Raw genomic sequence first — 25,727 nt, 5'->3', positions numbered from 1 at the left:
CATGGGGGCTTAGTTGCCCTGGGGCTTGTGGGATCTTAGTTTCCAAGGCAGGGATCAAACCCATATCCCCTGAATTGGAAGGCAAATTCTTAACCACTGGACCACCAAGGATGTCCCCAAGCTAGAGTTTAGCTGATGAAGATGTCAAGATGAACAACCCAGGATCACTCCCTGGAGCAATTTTCATTCTAGTAAGAAAAATAAAAAGCATAAATAGAGGATGAAGAAAGGGCTACTGAAAAGAGGCTTAATATTTGGTGTTGTGGTAATGGACGACTAAGAGTTCGCCAGGCGAAAAGGAGAGGTGCTGAAGGCTCATGGGCAATGATTCAAAAGCCAGGGGGGGTGGGGGGTGGGCGGTGGCGGGTGTCAAGAAAGTGGTTTGGTTCTGTTGCAGTCTAAAGAGTCAGTGAAGGACAGGAAAGAGTTCAGCGGCCAGAACTTGAAAGGCACTGCCTTCCAAGCTAAGGAGATTGTCATTTACCCTGCAAGTCATTGAAGGATTTTAAGCAGAACAGATCTATTCTAAAGAAAGCCTCTCTGGCTTTCTGGAGGCTGGAAAGAAGAGGACAATTGAAGACAGGAGACTGTTTAGGCAGCAAGGTGGTTATTGCAGTAACTCAGGGGGCAAGTAATCAGAAAGTAAATATCAGCAGGCAGAAAAGGAAGATGGCTATTCAAATATTTAGAAGGTAGGTTCTCCAAAAATTGTTAACCAGCCGGACGTAGCATGACTGAGGGCCCAGGGTCAGGAAACACAGTTTCACAGGTTAAGAATACCAGTATAACGGGCAAGACAGGCAGACGTAGGGTAAAAGAATCCAGTTTTGGATTATGAATGCTTACTTACTTTGGTTGGTAAATATTTTTAAAGCATCAGTCTCATGATGCAATTTTAGTAGAACCTTACTCAAGCAAGCAAAAATTGCTTTACTGGTTGCAGCCCTGATCTCACACAGCCTTTGTTTAGAAACTGCTAGCAAAATACACAGTGAAATGAAAGAGATGAGATTTGTGGTTGCCAAGGGGGAGGAGGGAAGGGAGAGGGGAGGACTGAGAGTTTGGGGTTGGTAACGGAAACAATTACACTGAGAATGGATAAACAACAAAGTCCTATACAGCACAGGAAACTATATCCAATTTCTTGGGATTAACTTATAATTATGTGTATAACTGAGTCACTTTGCTATACAGAAAAATGCCATACAGTGCCACAAAGCGCCACGACACTGCTATACAGTGTTATGCCAAAGAGATTGGCACAACACTGCAAATCAACTATTGTTGCTGAGTCGCTAGGTCGTGTCCGACTCCTTTGTGACACCATGCGGTGTAGCCAACCAGACTCCTCTGTCCATGGGATTTCCCAGGCAAGAATACTGGAATGAGTTGTCATTTCCTTCTCCAAGGGATCTTCCTGACCCAGGGATCCAGCCTGCTTCTCCTGCACTGGCAGGCGGATGCTTTACCGCTGAGCCACAGGGGAGCCCAAATCAACTATGGAAGTGAAAGTGAAAGTCGCTCGGTGGTGGCAAACTTTGCGACCCGGCGGACTTTACAGTTGGCGGAATTCTCCAGGCCAGAATACTGGAGTGGGTAACCTTTCCCGCCTCCAGGGGATCTTCCCAACCCAGGGATCAAACCAAGGTCTCCCTCAATGCAGGCGGATTCTTTACCAGCTGAGCCACAGGGAAAATCCCAAATCAACTATACTTCAATTTCTAAAACAAACAAAAAAACAGTAGTAGGTTGGATGCAGGCTGGGTGGAAATTTGCAGACTTTCACAATATTAATGCTATTGGTTTCCGGTGAGAAACTGACAGGTCTGCCTCAAGGGTCAAAATTGCTACACTCCGTCCCTGGGTGGGCTTGAACCACCAACCTTTCAGTTAACAGCCGAACGCGCTAACCGATTGCGCCACAGAGACAGACGGTAGAAGGAAACCTTTCCAAATCGGGTCACTGAAAAACAAACTCGAAGTGTTCTGTGTCTCCAATATGGTTGAGACCGGCGTAGGAACTGGTAGAGACATCCCCCTCCAGGAAGTAAGTAGCCCAGAAAGAAGTGGGTCCTTTTCCCGCATTAGCACCTGCTTAGATCTGAGACAGGACTCGGTTTCTACCCGGAAGATGCTAAGAAAACGGGAGCAGCCAAAGGTGAATGAACCGGACTCTTCGTCGTCGTTCGGTCGCTTAGTCGTGTCCCACTCTTTGCGACCTCATGGACTGCAGCACGCCAGGCCTCCCTGTCCATCACCAACTCCCAGAGCTTGCTTAACTCATGGCCATTGAGTCGGTGATGCCATCCAACCATCTCATCCTCTGTCGTCCCCTTCTCCTCCTGCCTTCAGTCCTTCCCAGAATCAGGGTCTTCTCGAATGAGTCAGCTCTTCGCATCAGGTGGCCAAAGTATTGGAGCTTCAGCTTCAGCTTCAGCATCAGTCCTGAATATTCAGGGTTGATTTTTCTTTAGGATGGACTGGTTGGATCTCCTTGCAGTCCTAAGGACTCTCGAGAGTCTTCTCCAGCACCACAGTCCGAAGGCATCAGTTCTTTGGCCCTCAGTCTTTTTTATTGTCCAGCTCTCACATCGGTACATGACTACTGGAAAAACCGTAACTTTGACTATACGGACCATTGTTGGCAAAGTAATGTCTGTGCTTTTTAATACACTCTCTAGGTTTGTCACAGCTTTTCTTCTAAGGAGCAAGCGTCTTTTAATTTCATGCCTGCTGTCACCGTTCGCGGTGATTTGGCGGCGAAAGTCTGTCACTGTTTTCATTGTTTCTCCATCTATTTCACCATGAAGCGATGGGACTGGATGCCATGATCTTGAATGTTGAGTTTAAAACCAGCTTTTTCACTCTGCTCTTTCACCCTCTTCAAGAGGCTGTTTAAAAAAAAAAAAAAAGAGGCTGTTTAGTTCTTCCTCTCTTTCTGCCATAAAGTTGATGTCATCTGTATATCTGAGGTTATTGATATTTCTTCCGGCAGTCTTGATTCCAGCTTGTGTTTCCTCCAGTCTGGAGTTTGAAATGACAAACTCGGCATATAAGCCAAATAAGCAGGGTGACAATATACAGCCTTAACTACTCCTTTCCCAATTTTGAAACAGTCTGTTGTACCATGTCCAGTTCTAACTGTTGCTTCTTGACCTGCGTATAGGTTTTGCAGGAGGCAGGTCAGGTGGTCTGGTAGTCCCATCTCTTTAAGAATTTTCTACAGTTTGTTGTGATCCACACAGATGGGTTTCTTGGGGGGAATCCAAAATGAACGCTGAGGGTTCAGGAGTTCATTTGGTTTTGCTCAGAGAAGTACATTACCATACTTTTTTTGCCGATTTAGGCAGTTTATGCATTCATGTGTGAGTGTTAACTTATAATAACATTATTACTGTGAAAATTTTAAATACTGCATCACATGTCCAATCAAGTCTGGAATAATGTTATATCTAAGTAAAGGAGCATAGTGAAACAAAACTAATCTTCAATTCCAGCTGTTTAGAAGGATTTCTACTACCTTATTAGGCTCCCAGACAGAACATAGAGTTTATAAATGCCTGTAATTGAAGGACTTTCACTCTGACATAATCCAGATTCAAATATTCTCGGGCCCTTATCCAACGAAATCAACCTAGGGATTCTGGCCAGTGCTGGGCCTGGTAAAGTTTGGAGAGAAGCTCCTCTCTTTGTTCTTGAGCCATTTAAAAACCCCAGACTTCCTGAGCTGCATCTTCTCTGCATACCCAACCAGGTTACAACACCAGTTCTTCGCTGAACCCAGGCACTCACAAGAAGCGATTTTCTCTGTTGTCCAAGTCCCAGGGCACCTCTGAAACCAACACATAGAATCTCCATCTTCCTTCTGCACCACCATCCTTGTAATAATGGGTTCCAGACTAGGTGCATATCCAACTTTTCACTGATTTCCAGTGAAATGAGATTACACACTATATATATATATATGTGTGTGTGTGTGCGCGCGTGTGTGTGTGTATCTCAGATAAGCTTGCCAAATGACCTCCAAGCCAACATTGTTTTTTCACACTTTAAATTTTTGTTTTTAAATGTCCCTTCTTTTATAACATTAAGATGAGGATAGATGAGAGTTGATGTGGCTGTGATTGTTTTATCAATTTCCTAAGTTAGTAAAACAAAAACTTAGCAACCCTATGTTGGTCACCAACATTTGGGGGAAATTTTTACTTGTCTATGAAGTCCTAGTTTGGGAATCACTACTTTCATCCTGGCCACAAAAAGTAAAAATAACTTTCAAGTTTATTCTATATACATATACATTTCCTGTACTTCACTTTGCATGTACACATGATAATCCAAAAGAAGGTGGGAAAAGAATAAAAGAAAAATTGAGGCAAAAAGAAAGTACAAAATGGGATAGTGAAATAAATCCAAAATATATCAGTAATCACAACAAATATAACTGGAGAAAATGTGCCAGTTAAAAACAAAAGTGGATTTTTAAAATATATTTTATTCTTATTTTGTTTAGAAGAATGATGTTAAACAGAAAGACTGAATGTAAAAGAATTGTTACTCTTGAGAGGCCCTTGGACTGCAAGGAGATCCAACCAGTCCATCCTAAAAGAAATCAGTCCTGAATATTCATTGGAAGGACTGATGCTGAAGCTGAAACACCAATACTTTGGCCACCTCATGTGAAGAACTGACTCATTTGAAAAGACCCTGATGCTGGGAAAGATTGAAGGCAGGGGGAGAAGGGGACAACAGAGGATGAGATGGTTGGATGGCATCACCGACTCAATGGACATGAGTTGGTGATGGACAGGGAGGCCTGGAGTGCTGCAGTCCATGGGGTCACAAAGAGTCAGATCCAACTGAGTAACTGAACTGAACTGAACTGATGTCAGAAACATTCGAAGGAAAAACAAGTTTGTAGTTTGTATATATTAATGGCTATATAGTGGACAAACTAAAGTTTAAGAAATAAATCATCACTAGAAGAGGATGGTCACTATATGCTAATAAAAGATTAAACACATGATAAACACATAATAACTCTAAACACATATGTATCTATTAAAATAGTATTAAAATATAAAAGCAAGAATTATTAGACCAAGAGGGAAATTAACAAATCTATCACCACAGTGGGAGAATTCAACATACTTCTCTCAGTATTTGATAGATCAAATAGTTCAGTTCAGTCGCTCAGTCGTGTCCGACTCTGTGACCCCTTGAATCACAGCACGCCAGACCTCCCTGTCCATCACCCACTTCCGGAGTCTACCCAAACCCATGTCCATCGAGTCGGTGATGCCATCCACCCATCTCATCCTTGGTCGTCCCCTTCTTCTCTTGCCCCCAATCCCTCCCAGCATCAGGGGCTTTTCCAACGGGTCAACTCTTCACATGAGGTGGCCAAAGTATTGGAGTTTCAGCTTCAACATCAGTCCTTCCAATGAACACCCAGGACTGATCACCCTTAGGATGGACTGGTTGGATCTCCTTGCAGTCCAAGGGACTCTCAAGAGTCTTCTCCAACACCATAGTTCAAAAGCATCAATTCTTCGGCCCTCAGCTTTCTTCATCGTCCAACTCTCACATCCATACATGACCACTGGAAAAACCATAGCCTTGACTAGACAGACCTTTGTTGGCAAAGTAATGTCTCTACTTTTCAATATGCTATCTAGGTTGGTCATAACTTTCCTTCCAAGGAGTAAGCGTCTTTTAATTTCATGGCTGCAATCACCATCTGCAGTGATTTTGGAGCCCCCCCAAAAAAAAAGTCTGACACTGTTTCCACTGTTTCCCCATCTATTTCCCATGAAGTGATGGAACCAGATGCCATGATCTTAGTTTTCTGAATGTTGAGCTTTAGGCCAACATTTTCACTCTCCTCCTTCACTTTCATCAAGAGGCTTTTTAGTTCCTCTTCACTTTCTGCCATAAGGGTGGTGTCATCTGCATATCTGAGGTTATTGATATTTCTCCCTGCAATCTTGATTCCAGCTTGTGCTTCTTCCAGCCCAGCATTTCTCATGATGTACTCTGCATAGAAGTTAAATAAGCAGGGTGACAATATACAGCCTTGACATACTCCTTTTCCTATTTGGAACCAGTCTGTTGTTTCATGTCCAGTTCAAACTGTTGTTTCCTGACCTGCATACAGGTTTCTCAAGAGACAGGTCAGATGGTCTGGTATTCCCATCTCTTTCAGGATTTTCCACCGTTTATTGTGGTCCACACAGTCAAAGGCTTTGGCATAGGCAATAAAGCAGAAATAGATGTTTTTCTGGAACTCTCTTGCTTTTTCAATGATCCAGCGGATGTTGGCAATTTGATCTCTGGTTCCTCTGCCTTTTCTAAAACCAGCTTGAACATCTGGAAGTTCACGGTTCACATATTGCTGAAGCCTGGCTTGGAGAATTTGGAGCATTACTTTACTAGCATGTGAGATGAGTGCAATTGTGTGGTAGTTCGAGCATTCTTTGGCATTGCCTTTCTTTGGGACTGGAATGAAAACTGACCTTTTCCAGTCCTGTGGCCACTGCTGAGTTTTCCAAATTTGCTGGCATATTGAGTGCAACACTTTGACAGCATCATCTTACATATAAACAAATGAACAAGCTTGACTTTATATATGTATATATAAACGGATTCCAGATTAGGAGCAGATTCAGTTCAAAGATACATATGTAGTAGTACCAATTTCATGAGTATATTAAGACTTGTTTAACAGGTCTATTAAAACAAGTTTAACAATATTCCATAGACAGAGGAGCATGGTGTGCTACAATCCATGGAGTGGCAAAGAATCGGACACAACTGAGTGACTAACACGTTAATGTTTTGTATGTATAAGGTGGTTTGGCCGCTAAGTCCTGCCCCACTATGCTCCTCCATCCATGGAATTCTCCAGGAAGGAATACTGGAGTCAGTTGCTATTCCCTTCTCCAGGGGATCTTCCCAACCCGGAGCTGGAACCCGAGTCTCCTGCATTACAGAGAGATTCTTTACTGTCTGAGCCACCAGGAAAGCCTTATGTACATATATATATAACTCTGCAACCAATTATATATGTATATAAAACTCTGCGACCAATAATTAGTTTATACGTTCTTCTCAATTTACTTTATATGAGGCCATAAAACAAGTCTTAATATACTCATGAAATTGTCACTACTACATATGTAACTTTGAACTGAATGATGTTTCACTCAGAAAGCAATTACGAAATACAAATTTTAAAAACCTTATGTATTTGGACTTTTTTTTAATTGCTTTTAAATAACTCATGATAAAGACAAATTGAATGAAAATTGAAAAATACTTAGACTGAGTAACTAAAACTAGAGCATATCAGAATTAGCCAATGCTCAGTGTTTTACATGTGCTCGTGGGTAAGGAATACTATACTAATCGTCAATGTTTAGACTGTATGTTAAACAGTACTTTCTGTTAAATAAATCTGTTTTTAAAAAATGAAATACAATTTCACCATATTACAGTGAGAGGAATAAATAGCCAGTAACTATTCTGATTGGTCAGTGCCATACCAATGAACTCCTCAGATGGAATCTTCCTCTGGGTTCTGCTCTGGCTCTCCCTATACACTCCAGAGAATCCCAGGGATGGGGGAGCCTGGTGGGCTGCCGTCTATGCGGTCGCACAGTCAGGCACGACTGAAGCGACTTGGCAGCAGCAGGATACACTCCAGAAACCTTCCCCATACCACTGCTAGCCAACTCTAAGAAACTCTAGATAGTCACTTCCAAGGAGCCCACTCAGTGCCTCCTAATATGCAGGTCTCATTTAAGCCAGCCTACTGCAGGTCCTGGATATAGGTCCCTGTCCCTAAATGTCTCCCAGGACAGGGCTACCTGAACCACAGTCCAATTAACAAGCGCTCAGTGTCAGTCTGACCACTATTCAGCAAACTTCTGTAGTCACCCTTGCTTGTAGCCATCTGTGGGAACTGCAGGCTCCACCCAATCTTGGCACCAAGAGAGCCGGAATAGCAGAGAGAGCAGGCAGGCAGTAATAGGTCATGGTGAAGGCATCGGTCAGGTGTTGTGGCCTCTGCTGCTTTTCTTACACTGAAGTATAAGAAAAATTAGGGACTAAGGGATGACTGAGATGCACTTGTTCTCTTTTTCTATCCATGTTCTACTAATATTTTACCTTCTTGGGATGAGGTGGGGTTGTTTTTTTTTTTTAAAAACCCAAACATCTTCCCACCATGGGCATTAAAATTTGTTTTAGTGATAAAATGAATAATTAATGTTTGAGTGTTGCCAGGCACTATTCTAAACATTAACTAACTCATTTGAAAGTTGTAATTATGATCTTTATCCCCTCTGACAGATGAGGGAACTGAGACAGAGAGCCAAAACTCCAACACGGGGAGCACGAGAGACCCATGTGCCTAGCCACCACATTTCGTCGCCTCATCCAGCCTAAGTGGCTGAGGTCAGCCTAATTGCAGATCTCATTCCAATAAGTGATTTTTGTATGACAGCGATAACACATACATAAAACCCTTGGACAATATCTTAAAGGCTAGAAAAAATGTTAATACAATTGCTGCTAGTTCCGCAGAAGCTGACAGGGAATTCAGTATCAACATCTATCCTTTCCTAATTTTAAGAAAAAGTTTTCTACTTATTGAGACAAGATATCCAATGACTATCCATTTTGGGGGAAAGGAATTGGAGGAATTTGATGCATTTCCCCTATGCTAAACCAGGGTTCACATTCCAGGATGTCTGGCTCTAGATGAGTGATCACACCATCATGATTATCTGGGCCGTGAAGATCTCTTTTTGTACAGTTCTTCTGTGTATTCTTGCCACCTCTTCTTAATATCTTCTGCTTCTGTTATGTCCATACCATTTCTGTCCTTCATCAAGCCCATCTTTGCAAGAAATGTTCCCTTGGTAGCTCTAATTTTCTTGAGATCTCTAGTCTTCCCATTCTGTTCTTTTCCTCTATTTCTTTGCATTGATTGCAGAGGAAGGCTTTCTTATCTCTCCTTGCTATTCTTTGGAACTCTGCATTCAGATGATTATATCTTTCCTTTTCTCCATTGCTTTTCACTTCTCTTCTTTTCACAGCTATTTGTAAGGCCTCCTCAGAGAGCCATTTTGCTTTTTGCATTTCTTTTCCATGGGGATGGTCTTGATCCCTGTCTCCTGTACAATGTCACAAACCTCCGTCCATAGTTCATCAGGCACTCTATCTATCAGATCTAGTCCCTTAAATCTATTTCTCACTTCCACTGTATAATCATAAGGGATTTGATTTAGGTCATACCTGAATGGTCTAGTGGTTTTCCCTACTTTCTTCAATTAAGTCTGAATTTGGCGATAAGGAGTTCATGATCTGAGCCACAGTCAGCTCCCAGTCTTGTTTTTGCTGACCGTGTAGAGCTTCTCCATCTTTGGCTGCAAAGAATATAATCAATCTGATTTCGGTATTGACCATCTGGTGATGTCCATGTGTAGAGTCTTCTCTTGTCTTGTTGGAAGAGGGTGTTTGTTATGACCAGTGCATTCTCTTGACAAAACTCTATTACCCTTTGCTCTGCTACATTCCATATTCCAAGGCCAAATTTGCCTGTTACTCCAGATGTTTCTTGACTTCCTACTTTTGCATTCCAGTCCCCTATAATGAAAAGGACATCTTTTGGGGGTGTTAGTTCTAAAAGGTCCTGTAGGTGTTCATAGAACCGTTCAACTTCAGCTTCTTCAGCATTACTGGTCAGGGCATAGACTTGGATTACTGTGATATTGAATGGTTTGCCTTAGAAACGAACAGAGATCATTCTGTCATTTTTGAGATTGCATTCAAGTACTGCATTTTGGACTCTTTTGTTAACCGTGACGGCTACTCCATTTCTTCTAAGGGATTCCTGCCCACAGTAGTAGATATAATGGTCATCTGAGTTGAATTCACCCATTCCAGTCCATCTTAGTTCAGTGATTCCTAGAATGTCGACATTCACTCTTGCCATCTCCTGTTTGACCACTTCCAATTTGCCTTGATTCATGGACCTAACATTCCAGGGTCCTATGCAATATTGCTCTTTACAGCATCGGACCTTGCTTCTATCACCAGTCACATCCACAATTGGATGTGAGTCAAGTGGGCCTTAGAAAGCATCACTATGAACAAAGCTAGTGGAGGTGATGGAATTCCAGTTGAGCTATTTCAAATCCTGAAAGATGATGCTGTGAAGGTGCTACACTCAATATGCCAGCAAATTTGGGAAGCTCAGCAGTGGCCACAGGACTGGAAAAGGTCAGTTTTCATTCCAATCTCAAAGAAAGGCAATGCCAAAGAATGCTCAAACTACCACACAATTACACTCATCTCACAAGCTAGTAAAGTAATGCTCCAAATTCTCCAAGCCAGGCTTCAGCAATACATGAACCATGAACTTCCAGATGTTCAAGCTGGTTTTAGAAAAGGCAGAGGAACCAGAGATCAAATTGCCAACATCCGCTGGATCATTGAAAAAGCAAGAGAGTTCCAGAAAAACATCTATTTCTGCTTTATTGCCTATGCCAAAGCCTTTGACTGTGTGGACCACAATAAACGGTGGAAAATCCTGAAAGAGATGGGAACACCAGACCATCTGACCTGTCTCTTGAGAAACCTGTATGCAGGTCAGGAAGCAACAGTTAGAACTGGACGTGGAACAACAGACTGGTTCCAAATAGGAAAAGGAATATGCCAAGGCTGTATATTGTCACCCTGCTTATTTAACTTATATGCAGAGTACATCATGAGAAATGCTGGGCTGGAAGAAGCACAAGCTGGAATCAAGATTGCAGGGAGAAATATCAATAACCTCAGATATGCAGACAACATCACCCTTAAGGCAGAAAGTGAAGAGGAACTAAAAAGCCTCTTGATGAAAGTGAAGGAGGAGAGTGAAAACATTGGCTTAAAGCTCAACATTCAGAAAACGAAGATCATGGCATCTGGTCCCATCACTTCATGGCAAATAGGTGGGGAAACAATGGAAACAGTGACAGACTTTATTTTTGGAGACTCCAAAATCACTGCAGATGGTAATTGCAGCCATGAAATTAAAAGATGCTTACTCTTTGGAAAGAAAGTTATGACCAACCTAGATAGCATATTGAAAAGTAGAGACATTACTTTGCCAACAAAGGTCCATCTAGTCAAGGCTATGGTTTTTCCAGTGGTCATGTATGGATGTGAGAGTTGGACGATGAAGAAAGCTGAGCGCCAAAGAATTGATGCTTTTGAACTATGGTGTTGGAGAAGACTCTTGAGAGTCCCTTGGACTGCAAGGAGATCCAACCAGTCCATCCTAAAGATGATCAGTCCTGGGTGTTCACTGGAAGGACTGATGTTGAAGCTGAAATTCCAGTACTTTGGCCACCTCATGCGAAGAGTTGACTCACTGGAAAAGACCCTGATGCTGGGAGGGATTGGGGGCAGGAGGAGAAATGGACAACAGAGGATGAAATTGCTGGATGGCATCACCGACCGAATGGACATGGGTTTGGGTGAACTCCGGGAGTTGGTGATGGACAGGGAGGCCTAGTGTGCTGCAATTCATGGGGTCCCAAAGAGTCAGACACAACTGAGCGATTGAATTAAACTGAAACCAGGGTTCAGGTAGAAGCATCATTTGTCTAGTGACAGCTGTATAAAATAGAGCCAACAGTTATTAAAAATCAACTAATTTGGAGATGAATAGAAAGGTTTAACATAGTATTTGCCCTGACATTACCCAGAGAGCAGTTTTATAAGGTACAAAAACACTTTTATTTACATACATAAAGAATAATTGAGAATTTTTGAAATACATACTCTTAAAAATGTTTTAAATCTTCAGAATATTCCTAGCTAAACACATTCCTAGCTCTGTGTTTCAACATAAATGAATCCCATAAAACTAATATTTAATGGAAAAAATGCTAGTTGCAAAAGAATACATGCCACCTGATGCCAGTTATGTAAATTTTAAATTCCTGTATATCAATACTCTGCTTAAGAATGAAACAGAAGAAGACTCCAATGTTCCTCTATTTTTCTTCTTCCCAGTAGGAGTCTTATTTTGGATTTTATATTTATTATTCCTTTGGTTTTTATAAGCTTCACTACTTGTGTGTGTGCATGTGTGCTGAGTCATTTCTGTCATTTCTTTGCAACCTTTATGCAATTCTTTGTGACCTTATGGACCGTAGCCTACCCTGCTCCTCTGTCCATGGCATTCTCCAGGCAAGAATTCTGGCGTACCTGGGTTGCCATGCCCTCCTCCAGGGTCATTATTTGTGTGTATATTATCAAATATCTGAAGAGCAATTAAATTAGATAGAAAATAAAAAGGATTCAAGCCTTGGAAGAAGGAACGACAATGGGTAATATCTTCATTCTGAGAGCACTCACCAGTCAGACAGAGTCAGGCATATGAACATGCTGAAAACCAGCCTTAAACCTCATGCATCAAGATACAGTTTAGAGCTGCCAGATGGGCTGGAAACTGAAGGAATAAATTTCAGAAAGCAGGGAGCATCATCAGGGGAAAACAATTTGCAGATGAATCATATTTCATATCTTTGGTTCACCCTAGTACCTGCTATGGAGAAGGCAATGGCAACCCACTCCAGTACTCTTGACTGGAAAATCCCATGGATGGAGGAGCCTAGAAGGCTGCAGTCCATGGGGTCGCCGAGGGTTGGACACGACTGAGAGACTTCACTTTCACTTTTCACTTTCATGCATTGGAGAAGGAAATGGCAACCCACTCCAGTGTTCTTGCCTGGAGAATCCCAGGGACGGGGGAGCCTGGTGGGCTGCCATCTATGGGGTTGCACAGAGTCGGACACGACTGAAGCGACTTAGCAGCAGCAGCAGCAGCAGCAGCAGTACCTGCTATGTACTGATTCGAGGGAGGCCAGGGGAAAAATAACAGCTGAAAGTCTAAAAGAATACTGAGCAGAGATTTTAAGAGCTGTCCTACTAGAGGAGGAAAAGACACTGGAAATGACATAAATATTCAAAAATAGGAGACTTGCTAAAGACATTATGATGTAGCCATATAGTATAACAATGAGGTCATTAAACTAATGTTTTAGACTAGTACTTAATCAATTTAGAAATATTCACGTTTAAGTAAACATTCAAGTAGCTTTAAAAATGTGTGCAGTATGATTCTAACCTTGCAATTAAAAATGCCAAAGAGATAAAACATACAGCAAAATAGTAATAGAGATCTTCTGGATGATGGAAATATGCGTGCCTTTTATTTCTTTGTGAGTGGCTTATTTTCTGCATTTTCTGTAAGGACTCTATATTACCCTTATATTCAGGAAAAATATTATCCTTTGGGGAAAAATGAGCACATACTATCTACCAGGTGCTTACACAAGGCACTACTTCAAAGGACTCTAGCCTTGCAAAGTGTCTAAAAACTGTATTTTAGTTCCTCTCCCTTATTAAGAAACTGCAGCCCAGAAAAGTTAAACGACTTGCAAACACGCCAACCGTTTTTAGTGATAAGTAAGCAAACAATAGGCCTTCTGACTGTCAAACCAGTGACTCATTTCTTTGTAAACCAGTTTAGACATAAGATCTTGGTTTATTCTTCATCATCCCTTGTAGAGAAGAGGTTTGTTTCATAAATTGCATTCTTCCCTGTAGTATGGCAGTGCAAAGAGTGTGGGCTTGAGAACGTAGGTCGGCCCCTACTGAAAAGCAATATGAAGGAAGGGAGCAAATGAGGGCTTAGTGAATCGTCGACGCAGGAGAAAATAAGAAGGAAAAAAGGTGGAAATCTGGAGTACAAGGTTTAAGGCAGAGCCTGAATGCTGGGATGGGATTCAAGTATGCCGCAGGAAAACAACAGGGATGGCCCACTTAGCTGCAGAGCAGGTGGAAACTTGATTGCAGGATTGATGATTCGATGCATTTAACGCAAACCGGGGGTCAAAATAACCGCAGCAACTACTGCTCTTGACCAAGATCGAAGAAATTTGCATGCAAGAGAAGTACTCTTGGAAAGTGCCTTAAGTTGTTTGCTGCTGCTGCTGCTGCTGCTGCTAAGTCGTTTCAGTCGTGTCCGACTCTTTGTGACCTCATGGACTGCAGCCTGCAAGGCTCCTCCGTCCATGGGATTTTCCAGGCAAGAGTACTGGAGTGGGGTGCCATTGCCTTCTCCGAAAGTTGTTCAGTCTTTGTTTTGGCAGTGGGAGGACAAAATAAAACCAGTCCTTTCGCCTCCCCGTCGGGGAATCGAACCCCGGTCTCCCGCGTGACAGGCGGGGATACTCACCACTATACTAACGAGGAAAACGACAACTACATACGTAAAATTGCTCGTTAGGAAGATACTTCTAAACTGCCATAGTCACTCCTTGAAAAATGGCTGTCATTTTACTGTATCTAGTCTGTCACGTTGCAATTGAAACATAATAGGAGCTCCACGTGTAATTTAAACTTTCTAATAGCCACCTTAAAAAGTAAGAAACAGGTGATATTTTTAATAATGTGATTTAACCCAAAATTCCGAAATAAGAACTAGATTTTTTTAACATAATTTTCAAGCTGGTAAGCATTTTTACATTTACAGATACCACATTTCAACTCAGACGTTAAATTTTCATTGGAAAAAAATGACTAATATTTAGATTTCATGACATTCACAACTGAAATTCAAGTGGATTCATAACGTACCAAGTCGTTCGTAAAGTACTTTAACGTTCTGCAATAGGTAAATGGAGTATCTGTTTAACTTTTTACATCAATTTACTTCAATTAATTAATGTATTAATTACAATTAACTAGACTTTGACATGCAGTTCCTCAGACACATTCGCCAGTTTCAAGTGCCCAACAGCTTGTAGCTACCGTATCAGTCTCGAAGGTATAAAACCATGGCCCCTTTCTGAAGCTCAGTTTCAGACAGGACATCCGGAAGATCCCAAAGATTTCTCAAGAGCTGAAAGTTTGAAATGGAAGGCAGGAGGGAAGGTAAGAGAGAAAAGAAACGCTTCAGATTCGAATCCCTCCAAAATGTAGCTGGGCAGAGAATGAGGTCGAGGGAGAAAGTGAGGTATGGCTGCAGTTCTAGTTTCAGTTCTGAGTTTCGCTCAGGCTTTAAACTGCAAAAAACGTCGCACGCTCTGCTTCTCTCTTCATTTAGTTAGCGTGAAAGAAGGAAAAGAAAAACACCTGCGTTGGCCGGGAATCGAACCCGGGTCAACTGCTTGGAAGGCAGCTATGCTCACCACTATACCACCAACGCTTGCTTAGTAAGTTTCTCGAATTACATGTATAAGAGTAATAGAGGCTATGACTGCAAATGTTTTTCAGTACTGTTTTGTGTCTGAAACCCCAAAATACACAGAGCCTTTTCTAGGCAAGGATGGACCCCGTCCTTACTCTTCTTAGTCGGCCCCGCCAACGAAGGACGAGGGCCTGAAACCCAGAGATCACCAGGGGCCCGGAGCTGGAAGGACGGAACAGCGGGAAGCCAGGAGGGAAAGCCAACGCCTCGCTCGGCAGAGCGTTTTCTTACCCATGCCCCCGCCTTCTGTCATCCGAACTCCCTGCTCCGCCGCTTGGCGCCGCCCCGGGACTAGATCCACAGGGTGTTGCATTCGGTAAGGGCGATTTGAAGCGAAGGGACCAAGGGCGAGCAGCCAACAAACGAGTCCGCTCTGGTGTGGCTATGTCTCCCAAGAGAAGGAGCGAGAGGAACGTTCGAAGGGGCACTGCAGAAATGGATCTTTGCAGTTTAGGATGGTGATGACATAGGAAATAAGAGTCAGAAACAGTTTTATTTTCCCTATTTTGCGAAGAAGTCCAGGGAGGAGTTGTAGCTTTATTTAAAATGAGAAACTAACATCATTCTGCAGCACTTTTTGACAGTCTTAGAAGGAAATAAGAAAGCAGGATTCCCGTGTGTCAGGATGGCCGAGCGGTCTAAGGCGCTGCGTTCAGGTCGCAGTCTCCCCTGGAGGCGTGGGTTCGAATCCCACTTCTGACAACATCAGTTTGTTTTCTTCGCGCTTTTCTTATTTATTTCCAATTAACAAGTAGGATTGAATTCGTGGAGAAACGACTATTGATTAATCAACCCTTTATTTTGTAATCAAAGCTTTTTTTTATCAACACTTGTTAATGCTCCCTATCTACATATGAAGTGTGCTTCACTTTGAATATAAAACTGAATCTATTTAGATCTATATATGTGTTGTGTGTTAGTCGCTCAGTCGTGCCTGCCTCTTTGTGATCCCATAGACTATAGTCCACCAGGCTCCTGTGTCCATGAAATTTTCCAGGCGAGAATACTGGAATGGGTTGCCAATTCCTTCTCCAATTTAGATCTATCCCTAGTTACAATTTATTTTTTTCTTTCCTTTAGACTCCAGTTCCTCAGTGCTTCTTCACCTCATGGAGAAAAGCCCTCAGTCCAGATCTTAATTTGCAATTGACGAGTCTTTTTGTGCTCAAGACTGTAGCCTCAAGCTTTGGTGAGACTGATTCCCCACCATCTTGCCAAACTGCTCCCACCACCAGTTTTTATTCAGTAGGCTTGCTGTACCACCAAAAAACAGGGAAAGAAATCAACATACCAAACCCAGGGAAAAGTAATAGAGAGGGAAAATAAACTCATGGCGTTATTTCAAGAACTTTTTCTTCAAGACCTAAAAAAGCCACTTTCTCATTTGAGAGGAACTGGTTATAGAAAAATGTCGTCCTTTGCAGAAGAGAGAAGAACTGTCAATCCGAAGAGGCTGAATGTGTGAGGTTCATAAGCATGAAGATGGAAGGATCTTTAGGTTGGTTAGTGAAAGTTCACATTCTTTGTTATTTACTAGACTATAACCTTGGGAAATGTATTTGACTTTTCTGAGCATTAGTTTGCTTGTTGTAAAATGGAGACAGAATTCTTGTGAGGATTGAGTGAGATGACCTAGGAGCTTATTAGAAACAAAAATCTCAAGCTGTACCTCTGATTTACTGAATCCACGTCTTGTAAGATTCTCAAATGATTCTCACGCATATTAAAGTTTGAAAGCACTGGTCTATCTGATTTAGATCTTTAATGTGGAATATCCTTTCCCTTTCAAACTTTTACTCTGTCTCATTTGAGCACTTACAGTATACCAGTGGCTGCTTAAAACAGAGGGTAAAAAGTTAAATTAGATACTGTATCTAAACTAAAGAAGATAAGAGTGTATCCATAAGAGAGACATGGAAAAAATAACAAAGCTGAACCTTAACCAAATGATCAAGATTAAGATCACCAGAGTTTAGTCACATTGGTATCACATACCTCCTGATATAATGCAATAAGATGGGCACTTCACCCTGTGATATACTGCCCCCAAACCCCCACTCTAATCATGAGAAGTCTGACAAACCCAAATTGGGGGACAATCTGCTTCCCTGGTAGCTCAGCTGGTAAAGAATCCACCTGCAACCCAGGAGACCTGGGTTGGATCCCTGGGTTGGGAAGATCCCCTGGAGAAGGGAAAAGCTACCCACTCCAGTATTCTGGCCTGGAGAATTTCACGGACTGTATAGTCCATGGGGTTGCAAAGAGTCGGACACGACTGAGCAACTTTCACTTTCCTTCTGCCAAATACCTAACCAGTACTTATCTAAATGTGAAAAATTGTTTGACACTGCGTTATTTCTTTATTTATTCATTCATTCATTTTTGGCCATACTGAGACTGCATTGCTGCATGTGGGCTTTCTGTAGTTGCAGGGAGTGGCAGACTATTCTCTAGCTGGGCTTCTCACTGCAGAGCAGAGGATCTATATGCTCCAGCTTCAACAGTTGCAGCACAGGGACTCATTAGTTGTTTGTGGCTCAAGGGCCCTAGAGCGTGCAGGTGTCAGTAGTTGTGGCACATGGGCTCAGTAGTTGCAGAGCTTGGGCTTAATTGCTCCAAGGCTCCATGTAAGACTTTTACATTTAGAGAAGGTGGATGAAGGATATACAGCGACTTTCTATAGTATCTTTACAACTCTCTGTTCATCTAAAATTATTGCGAAATAAAAAGGTCTTAACCACAACAACAACAACAAAAAACAGTGGTTACCTGTTAGGAATAGTAGCAGTTGGGAGTGGGGCAAGGAACTGCTATTATTCTTGTTCTGCCCTCACCACCACCACGAGGCTTGTGGGATCTTAACTCCCCCTACCACGGACAGAAACCCAGCCAAGGCAGTGGAAGTATAGAGTCCTAACCACTGGACCACCAGGGAGTTCCCAAAACTGCTGATCTTTCATTGGAAGGGTTGTAGGAAGTTTTGATTTTTTAATAATGGAATGTATTTTGTTTCAATATTTTGGGAAACAAATTAATATTTTAATCACAATAGTTGTGATTACAGGAATCAAACTAAGACTATATATACACAATACAAAAACATTTAAATACCATGCTGTCCTCCAACCCAGGGATCAAACTGCATCTCCTGCATTGTAGGGGGATTCTTTAACTCTGAGCCACCAGGGAAGCACATTAACAGGAAACAATCCCCAAAGTATCTAAAGCATCAGCAATAGTCATTCAGAAGTAGATGAAGTGGTTCAGTTCAGTTCAGTCGCTTAGTCGTGTCTGGCTCTTTGCGACCCCATGAATCGCAGCACACCAGGCCTCCCTGTCCATCACTAGCTCCCAGAGTTCACCCAAACTCATGTCCATCGAGTAGGTGATGCCATCCAGCCATCTCATCCTCTGTCATCCTCTTCTCCTCCTGCCCCCAATCCCTCCCAGCATCAGGGGCTTTTCCAATGAGTCAACTCTTTGCATGGCCAAAGTATTGGAGTTTCAGCTTTAGCACCACTCCTTCCAATGAACACCCAGGACTGATTTCCTTTAGGATGAACTGGTTGCATCTCCTTGCAGTCCAAGGGACTCTCAAGAGTCTTCTCCAACACCATAGTTCAAAAGCATCAATTCTTCGGCGCTCAGCTTTCTTCATCGTCCAATTCTCACATCCATACATGACCACTGGAAAAACCATAGCCTTGACTAGATGGACCTTTGTTGGCAAAGTAATGTCTCTACTTTTCAATATGCTATCTAGGTTGGCCATAACTTTCCTTCCAAGGAGTAAGCGCCTTTTAATTTCATGGCTGTACTCACCATCTGCAGTGATTTTGGAGCCCCAAAAAATAAAGTCTGACACAGTTTCCACTGTTTCCCCATCTATTTCCTATAAAGTGATGGGCTCAGATGCCATGATCTTCGTTTTCTGAATGTTGAGCTTTAAGTCAACTTTTTCACTCTCCTCCTTCACTTTCATCAAGAGACTTTTAGTTCCTCTTCACTTTCTGCCATAAGGGTGGTGTCATCTGCATATCTGAGGTTATTGATATTTCTCCCTGCAATCTTGATTCCAGCTTGTGCTTCTTCCAGCCCAGCGTTTCTCATGATGTACTCTGCATATAAATAAGTTAAATAAGCAAGGTGACAATATACAGCCTTGACGTACTCCTTTTCCTATTTGGAACCAGTCTGTTGTTCCATGTCCAGTTCTAACTGTTGCTTCCTGACCTGCATACAGGTTTCTCAAGAGGCAGGTCAGGTGGTCTGGTATTCTCATCTCTTTCAGAATTTTCCATAGTTTATTGTGAGATGAGTGCAATTGTGCAGTAGTTTGAGCATTCTTTGGGATTGCCTTTCTTTGGCAATGAAGTGGTTAGTTTTGTTTAAATCTCTCTGTAGAAAAATAGATACCATCCAAATGAGATCGGAAGTGTTTTCACAACTAAGCATGATGAAATTCTCCTTCTTATAACCTGTGTCTGTTTAGAGAGAGAGATTGTTGAAATGTGAGGAAACTCCAAACCTTGTAGCTGCCATCATTCTGCTTGAGAAGTTACAAACAGGTTGCGGTGGTCAATGTTGGAAGCTGGAAAGACATTCAGGGAACGGGGAGTATAATACAGAATATGTGTGTGATATCATCTCTTTTTTGCAAGTTCTTTCAGTGTGAAGCCAAGTCACAAAAGACTTGGGCCTGGTGCAGGAAAAAGCAGTTAAAAATGAGAGCTGACAACCAGACTACAGGTGGGTGGTTACTGCAATCTCCTCTCAACATGCAGGAGATAACCCTTAGCTAAATATAATGTAGCATTCCGCTAACCAAGGCCACTTTCATTTCTGAGATAAAAATGAGTCTTTGGGCTGACTGGGAACTAACTTACACAAACTCACCCTTCTCTTATGTCATTTAACTGGTAGTAAAGTTGAGCCTGTGGATATTCCCCAGGTTCAGTCGCTTGCTATAAAAAGCACATACTCACTTAATGAATAATGCAAAGATACAATAAAATATACTTTTTCTCTCAGGGCTCAGCATCCAACTGTGTTCTAAAGGAATAATATGTACAATTTCACAATATCTGAGGGAAAATCTTTTTTTCTTTTTTTTAATGGTCTGTTTGTGAGGTAAGAGTGCACAGAACGCAGAAGTAGGCAGGACATAGTTCTTAATTCCAACTCTCCCCACCACCCACGTTCCCCGACTTAATAGATATGGATACTGAGTAAATTGTTTAACCTCTTTTAACCTCTGGATCCTCACTTTCAAAAGAGATAATACACTGTTATGTTGCTGTGATGATTAAATTCAATTGTACACAGTCAACAATCAATTAGTAATGATTAGTAATAGTGAATATTTATTGCTCAATACTAGATGCCTAGCCTAACATTCTTCTTCACTTCTCACATACTTAATTGTACCCTCATAGCAAACTGAGATACTATTTGATCATCATCCCCATTAAATAGAAGGGAAACTGAAGCTCAGAGTTTGCCTTGCAGAGCAGATAAAGTAACACCCATCTGGTTCCAGCACAGCCGTTTTACTACACAGTTGCCACTGTCGTCATCATCGCTGTCATCCTGGGGCCCATCAGCACAAAGCACGTGGGACCATGCAATTTCTTTCACACAGATGAGATCAATAATAACTTTAATTACACCACTAGACTTACTCTCTTAATCTAACAAATACTATTCCCCAGAATCCAGGACTTGGGGTTTGTTCGCTAAAAGAACAATAAGGTCACATTATGAGAGGCAAATAATTAGCATATAAACTTTGTGTCCGTGTTATTAGGACACATAGACTGGCAAACTCAACTAAGCTCCCAATACAGAATTTTTACTTTAGGGTCTTGCCAAAACTTGTTTCTCTTCATTCTCTGCTTTTCCAACTCCACCTCCCTCCCTCTTTCAACACAATATCACAATTCTCTCTCCTCACACTTCAATACTATTTCAGTGTGCCTTCCTCAAACTCTTCCTCTTGCTTTCCCTTATAGAAATTATGCACACAGCCTCATGAATTTTCTTCCCATCCCTCCTTCAAAACCCACCCCAACATTTCTGCTTCTGAAAGCCCTGCCCCTTCGTCTACTTAATTGGATAGAAAGAAAACTAAGAAATTCTAAAAGTTTATTTAGCTGTATTATTTCATATAACAAATCCATACATGCAAGTAACAAAATACATTAAATGTAGGTAAAAGCAATATTTAAGTACCATACAAATGTTCATAAAGATTACTTCTGCTTGTCTGATGTAGGAGATTTTTTATAAGTCAAATGACAAATACCTCAGTAATAAAACATAGACAAAAAAAAAAAGTCTCTGTTGAGGGTAAGATTCTCCTCCACTCCCACCCCTGAAGTTAGGCAGGATCACAGTAGAAAGTCTAGAAAGTCCACAAACCCAGCCCTTACAGTCTTAGCTGACCCGTTCAGAGGGGCCATTTAATCGACCTCCTCAATGACAGGGCCAGTACTAGGGGCTCCATGTCGGGCTTGAGCTCCACAACTGTTGCCCACAGAGACACCAGGCCCCCCATAGAGCCTGGAGAAGATGGGGCAACAGATCTGCTCCAGCTCCCTCTTTTGATGCTCATATTCCTCTTTCTCTGCTAACTGGTTGTGCTCCAGCCAAGCAAGGACTTCCTGACACTTGTCTTGTACTTTGCACCTGTCCTCTTCAGGAATCTTATCTCTAAGCCTCTCCTCTTGCAAGGAGCTCTTCACATGGAAGACATAGGCCTCCAGAGAGTTTTTGGCAGCCACCCTGTCTCTCTGGGCCTCATCCTCAGCCTTGTACTGCTCAGCCTCACGAACCATCCTCTCCACCTCCTCCTTGCTCAGCCGGCCCTTGTCATTGGTGATGGTGATCTTGTTAGCTTTGCCTGTGCTCCTGTCAGTGGCTGTCACACTCAGGATGCCATTGGCGTCAATGTCGAAGGTCACCTCGATCTGGGGGACTCCACGTGGGGCAGGAGGGATGCCACTGAGCTCAAAGCGCCCTAGCAGGTTGTTGTCCCTGGTCATGGCCCTCTCACCCTCATACACCTGAATCAGGACCCCAGGCTGGTTGTCTGAATAGGTGGTGAAAGTCTGGGTCTGCTTGGTTGGGATAGTGGCATTCCTCTGGATCAATGTAGTCATCACCCCACCAGCTGTCTCCAGCCCCAGGGACAGGGGAGCCACATCCAGCAGCAAGAGATCTTGCACCTTCTCACACGTGTCCCCCATCAACACTGCTGCCTGCACAGCAGCCCCATAGGCCACAGCTTCATCCGGGTTGATGCTTTTGTTCAGCTCCCTGCCATTGAAGAAGTCCTGCAGGAGCTTCTGTACCTTGGGGATTCGGGTAGAGCCACCCACCAGGACAACGTCATGGATCTGGGCCTTGCCCAGCTTGGCATCCCTCAAGGCCTTCTCCACCGGCTCCAGGGTGCTGCGGAAGAGGTCCGAGCACAGTTCTTCAAAGCGGGCTCGAGTGATAGAAGTGTAGAAGTCCACACCCTCAAATAGGGAATCGATCTCCAGAGTGGCCTGGGTACTGGACGACAGGGTGCGCTTGGCGCGCTCACAGGCTGTGCGGAGCCTGCGCAGGGCCCGCTTGTTCCTGCTCAAATCCTTCCCGTGCTTCCGCCGGAACTCCTCCATGAAGTGGTTCACCAGCCGGTTGTCAAAGTCCTCTCCACCCAGGTGAGTGTCTCCAGCCGTGGCCTTCACCTCAAAGACACCAGCGTCGATGGTGAGGACTGACACGTCGAAGGTGCCCCCACCCAGGTCGAAAATGAGCACGTTGCGCTCCCCGGCGCCCAGCCGGTCCAGGCCGTAGGCGATGGCAGCTGCCGTGGGCTCGTTGATGATCCTCAGGACGTTGAGCCCCGCAATGGCACCCGCGTCCTTAGTGGCCTGACGCTGCGAGTCGTTGAAGTAGGCGGGCACCGTGACTACAGCGTGCTTCACGGGCTGGCCCAGGTAAGCCTCCGCCGTCTCCTTCATCTTGCTCAGCACCATGGACGAGATCTCCTCGGGGTAGAACGCCTTGTCCTCCCCGCGGTAGGACACGCGCACCTTGGGCTTGCCGCCCTCGCTCACCACCTGGAAGGGCCAGTGCTTCATGTCCGACTGCACAGTGGGGTCTGCGAACCTGCGCCCGATCAGTCGCTTGACGTCGAACACGGTGTTGTGCGGGTTCAGGGCCGCCTGGCTCTTGGCCGCGTCGCCCACCAGCCGTTCCGTGTCTGAGAAGGCCACGTAGCTGGGGGTGGTGCGGTTGCCCTGGTCGTTGGCAAGGATCTCCACCCGGCCGTGCTGGAACACGCCCACGCACGAGTACGTGGTGCCCAGGTCGATGCCTATGGCCAGCTCCCGCGCGGCGGACATGGTTGTGGTATCTCCCGCTCCCGGCGACGAGTGCAATACAGAGTCGGATGCACGAACCTGCGGAAGTCGGTGCTGCTCAGCCGTGAAGGTGCGCGCCGCGGCGCCGCTCTCCTGCCAGCCCAGCTCGGATCTGCTCGGCTCCGGCTCCACGAGCTTTTTATCCTGTTGCGGCAGACCCGCCTCCTCCCCCTGCCGCCGCCGCCGCGAAACTTCCAGTGCCTTCGCGGCGAGCCCAGAGCCACCCGGCCCGCCCGCTCCGGCTGACTCAGCCCAGGAGGCGCTGCGCTGACTCTGGGAGAAGGTTCGAGCGGATCCGGCCGTGCAGGGAGCGGCGGCCCCACCAGCGTCTGACTCAGAGTTTCAGAGAAAGTTCCAGCTTCTCCCGGCTTGTTCTAAGGGCGAGAGGTTGGGGCAGAAGAATGGTAAGGTGAAAACTTGTTCTCCCTCTGGTTGGTTGAAGAGGGCGGTTTTGAGTCCAGCGGCTCGAGAAAAACCGAAAGCAATAGAGCCGTGGCTTCAAGGACAGAGGTTTAAAGTTTTATTTTAGTCTTGAAACATGAAGGCAGTGTTTTCAAAATTGTGACTAAGAGGTCAGATTGCTGTTATGGGGTGGGACTTACGGTCGAGATGATGGTAAGAGAGAGTGTTGCGAGCAGCTTTCACGGAAGTAGCATTGGTGGTTCAGTGGTAGAATTCTCGCCTGCCACGCGGGAGGCCCGGGTTCGATTCCCGGCCAATGCAATCGCTTTTTCTTCTTTCAGGGTACCTTCATTTTAACATTTCTTTTTTCTGTTTTTTTCTTTAATTCAACTTCTAAAGTGGATCTTCATTAAAAAAAAATTCTATTCGAGTGTACTTGTTTTAAAATGTTTCTGTTGCTGTACAGCAAAGTGAATCACTTATACGTGTACATATATCCATTCTTTTTTTAGATTCTTTTTCCATAAAGGTTGTTATAGAATAACTATACATCCTCAAAAAGAAGGAACCTATTTTATAACCCAAGAGGGAGAGAAGCTGTCAGCTTTAAATTCATTCTCTCTCAGTGTTTAGCTGGCCAGGCCTGTGTGTCAAAGTCAGGATATTTTAGGCAAGGCCCTGCAAAAAAGGGTGCTCCAAGGGTGTTTCCAAGCTTCTAAAACAAGCTGTAGAACAAAATATACAGTACAATCCAATTACGGTATGTACAGATCTGTGACACCAACTACTTGTACATCCTTGCACAAATCATTTCAACCATCTGGTTCATTGCTCTCTCCGTTTTAAAATGAGGAGATTGAACTTCATCTTTTCTAAGACGTTCTAGCTGTAGAAGTCTCTGATTTCATCCAGGAGCAAAAGAGGATTCCTGTTTCCCCTAAACTATGTACTTGCTCTATACCTGAAAAAATCAAGCTTGTGTTGATAAGAAAAAGAGGAGTGATCTGCTATGTCTATCATATGGTGCCATATATACTTTATTCGTTTTAACCCTTAACAACAGTACAGTAAGGAACCTTAGTGTGCTAGATATTGATGATGCTTAAAAATATGTATGAGTCTCCTCTTTTCAGCCTCAAAAAAGCATTGCAATTTCATGCCTCTTCAGGTCAGGTTGTACAACTTGTTTTGATTAATGAAATTCAAGTATGCGTGATATGTTACTTTTGGACAGAGACAGAGTGCATTTAATTACTGTCCTGATTGTTACTGTTCTCTTTGCCTTCCTTGGCAATGAGTGGTAGTTGGTGTTAAAATGAAAGTATAGTATAAACCTGAGCCATCCCATGAGAGATAGCTTCCTTAGGAAGTCTTCCACATATATAGCAGAAAATGAGTGAGAAATAAACCTTTGCTGATTTATGCCACTAAGATTGTATTTTTACAGCATATGAGCTAATATACTGGCTAGAGCTAGTCAAACGGCATTATCCCCATTTTTTTTCCAATGTGACTAGCCACAGAAACATAACTCACCCACGCTTCTACCTTTGATTTCGTCCGTACTCCAACTTAGACCTTCATATGTGGTTTTTTTTTTTCAG

The 25,727-nt window shown here is 43.4% G+C and overlaps 1 protein-coding gene, 1 long non-coding RNA gene and 5 other non-coding genes across 8 annotated transcripts in view; 3 read left to right on the top strand and 4 right to left on the bottom strand.

The window, feature by feature from the left end:
* Positions 1-1,855: 1,855 nt before the first annotated feature.
* On the bottom strand, positions 1,856-1,929 carry TRNAN-GUU (transfer RNA asparagine (anticodon GUU)). The gene has a single exon. It is a non-coding gene; the product is annotated as a tRNA-Asn (tRNA).
* A 12,312-nt stretch (positions 1,930-14,241) lies between these two features.
* TRNAD-GUC (transfer RNA aspartic acid (anticodon GUC)) lies at positions 14,242-14,313 on the bottom strand. The gene has a single exon. It is a non-coding gene; the product is annotated as a tRNA-Asp (tRNA).
* An 883-nt stretch (positions 14,314-15,196) lies between these two features.
* On the bottom strand, positions 15,197-15,268 carry TRNAG-UCC (transfer RNA glycine (anticodon UCC)). Its single transcript has one exon. It is a non-coding gene; the product is annotated as a tRNA-Gly (tRNA).
* A 661-nt stretch (positions 15,269-15,929) lies between these two features.
* TRNAL-CAG (transfer RNA leucine (anticodon CAG)) lies at positions 15,930-16,012 on the top strand. The gene has a single exon. It is a non-coding gene; the product is annotated as a tRNA-Leu (tRNA).
* Positions 16,013-21,437: 5,425 nt separating this feature from the next.
* HSPA6 (heat shock protein family A (Hsp70) member 6) lies at positions 21,438-23,835 on the bottom strand. Its single transcript, XM_027977462.2, has one exon. It carries the CDS (start codon positions 23,701-23,703, stop codon positions 21,772-21,774), a length of 1,932 nt encoding a protein of 643 aa, XP_027833263.1. The 5' UTR covers positions 23,704-23,835; the 3' UTR covers positions 21,438-21,771.
* A 102-nt stretch (positions 23,836-23,937) lies between these two features.
* The window catches only part of LOC121820741 (uncharacterized), a 35,676-nt gene continuing 33,886 nt past the window's right edge, over positions 23,938-25,727 (top strand). For both annotated transcript variants that reach the window (XR_006061416.2, XR_009600638.1), the window contains exon 1: positions 23,938-24,125. This is a non-coding gene — a long non-coding RNA (uncharacterized LOC121820741). The remainder of the gene's footprint in view (positions 24,126-25,727) is intronic.
* TRNAG-GCC (transfer RNA glycine (anticodon GCC)) lies at positions 24,374-24,444 on the top strand. Its single transcript has one exon. It is a non-coding gene; the product is annotated as a tRNA-Gly (tRNA).

This window comes from Ovis aries, chromosome 1 (genome assembly GCF_016772045.2).
Source record: "Ovis aries strain OAR_USU_Benz2616 breed Rambouillet chromosome 1, ARS-UI_Ramb_v3.0, whole genome shotgun sequence".
Taxonomy (NCBI): domain Eukaryota; kingdom Metazoa; phylum Chordata; class Mammalia; order Artiodactyla; family Bovidae; genus Ovis; species Ovis aries.
The sequence above is the reverse complement of the archived record's forward strand: the minus strand, read 5'-3'. Positions and strand labels throughout refer to the sequence as shown.

Bases quoted from the DNA above. Each gene is read 5' to 3' on its own strand.
- HSPA6 (XM_027977462.2), bottom strand. From the start codon at position 23,703: ATGTCCGCCGCGCGGGAGCTGGCCATAGGCATCGACCTGGGCACCACG.